This window comes from Phycodurus eques, chromosome 8 (genome assembly GCF_024500275.1).
Source record: "Phycodurus eques isolate BA_2022a chromosome 8, UOR_Pequ_1.1, whole genome shotgun sequence".
NCBI lineage: Eukaryota > Metazoa > Chordata > Actinopteri > Syngnathiformes > Syngnathidae > Phycodurus > Phycodurus eques.
In genome coordinates, this window is record NC_084532.1 from 15,294,132 (window position 1) to 15,303,489 (window position 9,358).

General features: G+C 41.1%; 1 protein-coding gene across 4 annotated transcripts in view; it reads right to left on the bottom strand.

Moving 5' to 3' along the window:
* The window catches only part of mast3b (microtubule associated serine/threonine kinase 3b), a 45,664-nt gene that overhangs the window by 34,327 nt on the left and 1,979 nt on the right, over positions 1-9,358 (bottom strand). For 2 of the 4 annotated variants that reach the window (XM_061682786.1, XM_061682785.1), the window contains exon 2: positions 6,124-6,213. In XM_061682786.1, the coding sequence (XP_061538770.1) occupies positions 6,124-6,213 (90 nt within the window). Of the gene's footprint in view, positions 1-2,723; positions 3,249-6,123; positions 6,214-9,358 lie in introns of those variants that run through there. The other 2 variants (XM_061682788.1, XM_061682787.1) reach the window with 1 other exon arrangement.

The following is a 9,358-nucleotide window of genomic DNA, read 5'->3' on the forward strand; positions in this document are numbered from 1 at the left end:
GCATATGACAATCAGGGGTTCTGCAAGTGGCATGCGATGTCATCGGACCTAACCACTTGTGACTTCTTTCTTTATATAGCAAGAATTGTGAGTGTACCCCCACTTCCTACAACACAAGATGAGCTGAAAAATTGTACCACTAAAGAAGTAACGCATGATCTCTCCAGATATGCTGCAGAAAGTGGACAGAGCGAGGCTATTGCATCGATGTTTGCAGAGTAACCAGGCAGTAATGCTATCCTATAACACATGAAACTGTATGAAATCATGCATCAATAGCTACTAAGTGTGAGCGAATATTATCATGTTACATCTTGTATGTGTTTAAAATCAGTGAGTGTTTTGGTTGACATCCTGTATAACATCTGCCAAGATATTAGCAGAACACACGGATCTGGTCTGCACAGTTAAGCAGACTGTTAAAACGCTCCACGTAAAAACCACCTTGTGTATTTCTGAAAGTTTTGTATAATCATCTCGGCCTTGGTTGTCCAGTAAAAATACTATTCTTATGCAACACTTGTGTTTACTTGTGTATTTGTGTGCATATACAGCTGTATTACGAAGCAGAATGAGAATAATGACACTGCACGGATTAACGAGATGTGACCTCGGAAGTACCCACAATCCACTAAACTCTGGCCTCTGTCCTGGTCTACAGGACAGCGAGTAAGTCATTATAACATCAGATAACATTTTAGCCAGATGTGGAATGGTGGACGAGGAGGAGGATGATGGTCCAGTTTTTTCATCAACACTGTGTCCACGTTTAAAGGGACACATTTTGCTGTTCTATGTAACTGTGGCTTTTTAGGTATGGAGGACACAAAGTGACCATATTACCAGTATATCTGGAGCACCGAATTTGAGTCTCAACCACAAGACCGTGTAACACTTCCACTCTTTCCATTTACCAAAATAAAGCCCTGACAACCAGTTTGACAAAAGTTTGATGGACTTTTTTGTGCCATCCACAGATATTTAAACCAACCATTGAGATTATTTCCACCCTCGGCGCAGATCTGCCCGGAGGAATGTTGACGTAACTACAACTCTATTCTGGGTGGCACGGTGTTCAACTGGTTAGAGCGTCTGCCTCACAGTTCTGAGGACTGGGGTTCAATCCCCGGCCCCGCCTGTGTGGAGTTTGCATTTTCTCCCCATGCCTGCGTGGGTTTTCTCCAGGCACTCCGGTTTCCTCCCACATCCCAAAAAACATGAATGGTAGGTTAATTGAAGACTCTAAATTGCCCGTAGCTGTGACTGTGAGTGCTAATGGTTGTTTGTTTATATGTGCCCTGCGATTGGCTGGTAACCAGTTCAGGGTGTACCCCGTCTCCTGCCCGATGATAGCTGGGATAGGCTCCAGCCCTCCCGTGACCCTTGTGAGGATAAGCGGCTCAGAAAATGGATGGATGGAACTCTAATCTGCAGGCAAATTCATGACACACGACTATGGCCTTAGAGAGTAGGAGGGACAACTAATGAGAGCCAAAATACAAAGAAGGAACCTCCTGTCAACAGACTCAAGGCTGATGGGAGTGGGTGCAACGACAGCAGCGGACCCAGCTTGGGCTGCAGATGTCCGAGACTGATTTGTGTGTGTGTGTGTGGAGGAGAGGGGGGGTTGGGTGGGGGACTTTTGGACCATAGACACCACCATTAGCAGATGTTTCACTGGGGATGAACACTGCGATTGTGGTGCAACAGTACTTCGAGCAGATATAATGCATACATACATTCCCCTCAAAATAAGCAGGAGTTAAACAATGTGTTGGTGTGACCAACACCAGTAAAAAAAAAAAAAAAAAAAAAAAAATTTCTAAACCACCCTTACAGTAGTACAATTATGTGACTGCATTCGTACAGCTTGACACTTGACTTTAACACGTTGGGAATTTACTTGAGCCTGGCAGTTACATCAAGTCCAAAAATTAACCCTATAAGGAAGATAAAACTGATTCCCACTGAAATATACTATACATTTATTTGATATGTCCCTCCAGTCTAGAGTATCTCTTTTTCACCATTGTCTGTGTTTTCAGGGTAAACAAAGTGACGTACAGCAAAACATAAACAATGGGCTAGCCACATTGGTTGAGCTCCTCATCATGGCCTGGAGGGGTGTTGTGTTGTATGAGGGTATTAACAACAAACATTAAACACCACAACTACAACCTATATTAATGATATTATTATTATTATATATGAATATTATACTATCAACCATTGCAGACAAAGCGCCAAGTCAAGCGTCTTTATTATTGGGACGTCGACGTCTACACATATACTGTCGCCTACATGAAGTTTGCCCGAATTAGGGTGATGTATTGTGGAGCTGCTGTAATGTTAAACCTCATCCCAACAGAGCGGTACACCATTGTCTTAACTGATACCCAAGAGTCAGCCAGCTAGTCAAATGATACAGTACTCCAGTAAACAGATCTCTCCCACACAAAACCATCAACGCGAGTCCCCCAGAGTCTGGGATTAACGTTCGAGCATTTAGCTCTGTTGCTATTAAATATCAAGGCGCGGGAGATAAACAAACAGAAACAACAACAAAAAACGAAATAAAATATGGTTTTCTACGTTGACTACAAGCCAAAATTGTCATTCAAAACAATACCAAGCAATCACAGCAAACAGCACGAGAGTGTAAAACTATGTTCAGTTAAAAAAAAAAAAAAAAAAAGCTAAAATCGCAACTCCTGTGAACTAACCTTTTTGAGCGCTTCAGCAAGGCTCCAGGAAATAAATGGGACTTGCTCTGGCTCGGTTGACTTGGGTCCGACATACTAGATGAATTTCTTTCCTAACCTTAAAAGTGTTTTGAGCTTGTCAGTACACTGGAGCTCCTCTTCTGCTCTCCCAACCATCGTCTCTTTTTCGGCGGCTCCTTTTGTATTCAACGCCGACTACGTCTGCCGCGTGCAGTACGACTCAAAGACGTTTCGAAGCTCCCTACATGCTCCGGTTCGCTGTCGAACTGCGGTAGTGTCCCCGAAACATCAACCCCGCCACGACGGTGTATTTGCTGGATAACGTCGACCACCATGAAGACGCTGCTGCTTGCCTGTGTGTCTGTACTGTGAGGAACCTGAGGTCTGATGCCGCGTTCAAGTGCTGCTCGGTTACTCTGGCTCCGACTGCTGCCTCGGTTGAAAGGCAACAACCAGCGATTGAAACTTCACAAACGACTCAACTGACGTTAAAAGCAGTTGTACTTTGAGAAACAAACTTCACTGTGAAAACGGTTACGACACATATTTTTCGACTGCACACGCTGTACAAAGTGTACATTCATGAATAACTCGTAAATTGTCTAAATCTCAGTGTCAAAAATGTAACATGGTCCTCGGAGGCTATCACTGATCAAGGTACTCCGCAAAAAAAACAAAACAAACAAAAAGAAAGATAGTTTAAACAGTAAATATACCAAAAACTATGATCCAAAAACACTAATATCGTGATCAATCATATTTTTCCGAATTACTCTTAAAATACATACTTATAATACTTTAAAAAAGTGTGTTTTCATACATTTTAATCTTTAAAGCCTGTGGGAAGAGTGAAAGAAATTGAGAAGTGGTTTTATATGGTCTCTCTATTGTGCAGATTTGCACCTATTGCAGGTGGATCTGGAACTTATCCCCAGTGATAAACTGCATATAAAAACAGAGAGGGCTCCCCTCCCCGAAGAAGTAATTTAAATGCCGCCACCACTGCTCATGCTAATACTACTGGCTTTGGGATTATAGCATTTATATGACATGGTATTGTTTTAATGCAAGAGTGCTGTTCTTCAGTTTCATTTTAGATGTTGTTGTTACCGCTGTTATTCAGAGTAGACCAAAACAATGTGGTGCTGTTCGACAGTCTGTGGAAGTGAAACGGAACTGAAAACCACAGAGACACTTATTTTCATGTGCTGGTAGGAAAACTATGCGCAGTAAAAAAAAAATAATAATAATAAATGGGGGAAAAAATGTCTTCTGATTATTATTTTTATTTTTTTAAATAAGAGCATGAACATAAAATAAAATAAAATAAAATATGGGAGTCGACACACACCTTCCACCATTTCAATTTTTAACTGCCCAAAAACCAACAACACATGCATTGGGCCCTACAGAAACATTACTTGCTTAATTCGTTGCTAAGCTGTTTGCTGTGTGCGACACCATAGCTAATTTTGCCATATCCACTGCCAAAACAACATCATATCTGCAATTTACCACAAGCTGTTTTCTCAAGTTAGAAGTGGGCTGAAATATCCACGTTTGGGCAGTCAAAATTGAAGAGCTGCATGACAAAGTGTTGTTTTTTGGTTTGTAAACACACTCGTGCAGCTGTCCCCCCCCATACTGAGTTATTTGGATTGCCTCGCGAAGGGTACGTGCTCTATTCTGTGACTGCCTTGTGTCGTTTGATTGGTGAATTGGAGTCAAATGACATTAGTGATCCCGTTTGATTGGCGCAACGGGCGTCCTATGCGGAAGTCGAAGATGGAGTCTAAAAATAGAAGTGCACATTCATGACTGGTAACGATCCTTCACATAACTACTCAAGTAAAAGTAAAAAGTACAGTGCATTTAAAGTACTCTGACAAGGACAGTTTATGGAAAATTTTACTTGAGTAAACGTAATGGAGTGATTGCAGCGCGTTACTACCCACCTCTGATTTTCACCCACGTCCCCTTTCAGATCAAGTTCCCTGTTAGTGAGCCAACACGAATGCTTGGCTGCCCCAAGCTTTGTAGCAGGCTCAATTCAAATCAAATCAATGGGAGCGGATAACATGCCTAACCTCGAAATATCCCCCTCCACCGTTACCATGTTAAATTCGCAACCCGAGGTTACACTTTATATCCGGTAAATAAACAGGTTGTTTAAATAGATATATTTCTCCATCTTGTGATCGGATCGGTGATAATTTTTTTAAACTCGCTAATCGGTGATTGGCCTAAAAAATCCTGATCATGTAAAGCCCGACATATACACTACAAACAACCATACACACTCACATGCATGTTTTGGAATCTGGGAGGAAATTGGAGTATATGCAGAGAAATCCGTTGCAAGCACTGGGAGAACATGCAAACTCCAAACAGGATGACCTGAGCTAGTAGACCTCTCAAGAGTGAGGCAGACATGCAGACCACCAGAACACCGTGCTACTGGGTTATGAAATGTGATACAAAATTAATCTAACTAGGGGTTTTCCCAAACTCAGAGGAAAAGACAATGAGCAACATTTGAGATCCACAGCAGGTCGGATGTGATACGCTTTGAAGGTTGATGTCAACAAGTGAGCAATCTGACATGCTGTTGATGTGTCATAAGGTTATGCAAAACTGGCTTTGGCCAACTGCTTTGACATAAAAAAAAAATAATAATTAAAAACAAGATTCTCTATGGCTCATAGTGTGGCATGAGAGCCAAGCACTGCTCACACATCCAGAATCCTGTTGGATGCAAACGTCTCTGTTTGCTGTGTTGCCTTCCACCAGAGCACCCGTCATTGTTGCCAAGCAACCCACAGACTTCGACACAACTAATAACTGATGGAGCTCAACTGGTAAAATAGGAGCTTCTTAAAATACAAAGACAACCGCATCATTAATGTTATTTTGTGTCTTCAGCAGTTGAAGACATTACATAATCTTAATGATATACTATTTACTGTGTTTATTCTGTTTATTAGAAAGGCCTTCTTCAGATGGCTGAAACCACTTTCACTTAGCGTCAACTACTGTGATATTACACTCTATTAGGTTTTGTAGCTTGCAGTCACAGCAACATAACAATATAGAGTTGATTTTGCTCTGGTTCGTCTGCAAACGCTAATGCTTGCTAATAAAAAGATCAGTAGCCAGAAACTATTGACTCTGAAGGGAGAGAATTGATTGCAAGATTTCTGGATTTCAAACTGAAGGATACTCAATTTGTTGAGGGCGAAAAAACAACAACTGGTCAGTTGACAAGCTTCTTCTTTTGGCAGAGGTCGTGACAGAAATAACTTTTTGCGAACTGACTGGAAGGGGAAGACACTATTAGACAAAGCAGCCCATCATGATACGTAGTTCACACTCACAGCAGTATGTGAGCAGGTCATCTTACCTCCACGGGTGAAGGGTTTGCAAGGGGCTGCAAGGACTGCAGGGGCTGCACGGACTCAGCAGAGTGGGGCTCTGGCAAGTTGGTGATAAACTGAAAGACGAGACATGGTTGCATGGATTAGTACACTGGCCTTCAAATGTTGGTACCTGCAATCAGTGACCAGCAAAACTTCAGACAAAGGTATAAGGAAGCAACTCAACCTTACTATGCGCTGCATGATGCTAGTGCTGCCTGTTCATTGTCTATGATGCAATTTGTTGACACATTCATGTTCACTTAAACATTTACACATAAACAATACAAAGCCATCCAAAACTTTTGGAATTGTGGCCAAAAACATTCAACCTTGGTTTCATCAGACTATAAAACACATTTTCCCATATTCTCATGACCTCGCTGACCTGCTGCCTTGTATGCAGTAGAGGTGTCAAGTAACAAAGTACAAGTACTTTGTTACTGTACTTAAGTCGATTTTTCAGGTATCTGTACTTGAGTATTTATTTTTCTGGCAACCATTTACTCCTTACTTTTTAACACAAATATCTGTACTTTCTACCCTTACATTTTTAAATTTAGCTTGTTACTTTTAAAACCTAAGGTTAGCGACGGCGTGGTAAAACAGGCCACTTGTCCCAGCGTTTTTTTAAAATAGACCATTCCTATAAAATGGGTATCTTCAAATGGCGGGCATCGTCACGCGGCAGTTTTTTTCCCTCACGTCCGCCGCTGTAACAGACGGTCTATATTCAGTATTACGGTAGTTCTTGTGGTCACGTGACGGTAATGAGTCAATCAAATAGGTAGTTTACCGTAAAAGATTTGCAAAATTGAAGAAGAGGGACACTGTATTATTGCCTGTACAAAAGGAAAATTAACTCAGAAAAGAGAGTTTTTAAAAATGAATGGATGGACCAGTAGTTTTCTATTTTTCCAGAAGCCAGTTAAAAACTGTCGCGTCCTTTTAAAAAAAAAAAAATTTGTCCTTTGTAGCCCCCAGAGAAAGCGGGCCAATCATATAGAGAGATACAAAAATCTCCCAAAATGTATTTTAACACTGGGCTGTAAAATATCAATTTCCTTTTTTTACTCAAGTACATTTATAAATGTGCACTTTTCTACTTTTACTCAAGAGATTGGCTTCAGTACTTTTACCAGAGTAGTTTTTTGCATAAGTATCAGTACTTTTACTTAAGTACCGAATATCACTACTTTTGACACCTCTGCTATGCAGTGGAAATGTCATCAAACGCAAATACCACACCACCGCCGTGTCTGTCATACCTCAATGAGAGAACTTTTATGCTAGGTTTGGATACATGCTCTTTGAAAGTCTATGAAGTAACATGGTGTGCCTCAGGGATCAAATTTACGCACTTTATTGTTCAATGTATACAGTATATGCTGTCTCTTGGCAGTGTCAAAAATTCAATTACTTTAATTGTCATACAAACACACATTTACAGATGATATGGGCATGAAATTTGATACCAAAGGTCCCAAATTAGCCCAGTAGGTCTCAAGACTTGTTAAATATAAATAGAATAACAAGATAAGACAAGATTTTTAAATAAAGAAAGAAAAAGAAAAATTTAAATGCTAATTTGCAGTTGTGAATGTGTGCAAAGGTGCAAATGCAGCAAGGATTTGGATGTAGCGAAAATACAAATGCCAGAATGCACATAATATTTACAGGATTTCCATTGTCATTTGTACTCAAAAATGTTGATCGTGCAGGGATGAATAGGCTGATGTCGGGTTTACAGAGTAGTACTATGCGAGTTTAACAGTGTTACTGCTTCCGGAAAGAAGCTGCTTCTCAGCCTGGTGGTCCTGCACTGGATGCTCCGTAGCCTCCTGCCTGATGGGAGAGGATGAAAGAGAGGGTGTAAGCGGTTGGTTGAGTGTTAGATGATACAGACAGCCCTCTTTCTGCATTTGCTGGTGAAGATGACTGTGGTGGAGGGGAGACAGTCCCCAGGATCTTCTGAGCAGTCTTTATCATCCTTTGTCGTGTCTTCTTCTCTGCATTTCAGCAGCTGCTTTGCCACACCATGATGCTGGAGCTGAACAAGCACTCCACCACACGTCTGGAGAAACTCCTCAACACACCGCTCCACAGTATGGCATGTCACAGCTTCCAGAGGAAGTACAGACATTGGTGTGCCTTCTTCAGCAGACAGGAAGTGTTTCAGCTCCAGGTGAAGTCTTTGGAAAGGTGGACTCCAAGGTACTTGGCGCTGGACACCACTTCCACTGCTGCTCCTTCGATGTGCAGGGGTGAGGGGGTATCTGTCCTTCCTGAAGTCCATCATCATCTCCTTGGTCTTCTTCACATTGATGCAAAGATTGTTATCTATGCACCAGTCCACCAGATGTTCTACCACCTCTCTGAATGCTCTTTTTTTAACTGCATTTTAGACAACAAATCCTGCATGGCAGAGAACCTTCGCCATGTTAACCAGGATAAAACTGAAATAATTGTTCCCGAGGCTCAGAAAGAGAAAATATTAACTAAAGAATGAACACTATCTTTAAATCCCAGGCCCAGTACAGGTTCTGACAGGGCCACCACAACTTGGCTCTGGCCAACACTCAGAAAGGCTTAACATTGGACCCTGCTTTGTTATTTGCTAGTATAAAAAAAATCTAGAGCAGATTTTGAAAAAAATAAAATGGTTGCCTTTGGTGTGGAAGACTGTGTAGAACTACTCCCCCCCCCCCCCCCCCCCCCCTCATAAAATTACTCAGGAATCGTTAAGATAATTGATAAGGCATTGTATCGATAAGCAGAATCGACCATGGCATTGATATTTATAAAAACTTATCAATTCTCACCCCTACAATCTATCAAAATTAACAATGGCTTTTTACCGGACACATCTTTGGAAATAAGCAGCTCACAAAAGATTAAATTGTTTGTTTAATTTCACACTTGATGGCTGGGCACTCCAGAGACCCAACTCACAGAAAACATGAAAGTAAAGATTTGATTTCCCCTGCTAACATATTTATTTATTTTTCTTAACTGAAGTGTGCATTTTGCATTGTATTTGTCTTTTCTTTTATAAGGGGTGTCATCATTCATCTGTATAGCAACAGCACTCTGCAGGAAATATCATTGACCAACACTTAAGCAAGCATCTAATGCAACCTTTGATTGTGCAAGACATGTTATGACATTCAACTGGCATCACATCACACATCCAACTTGTATATCACCCAACATTTCCTATCA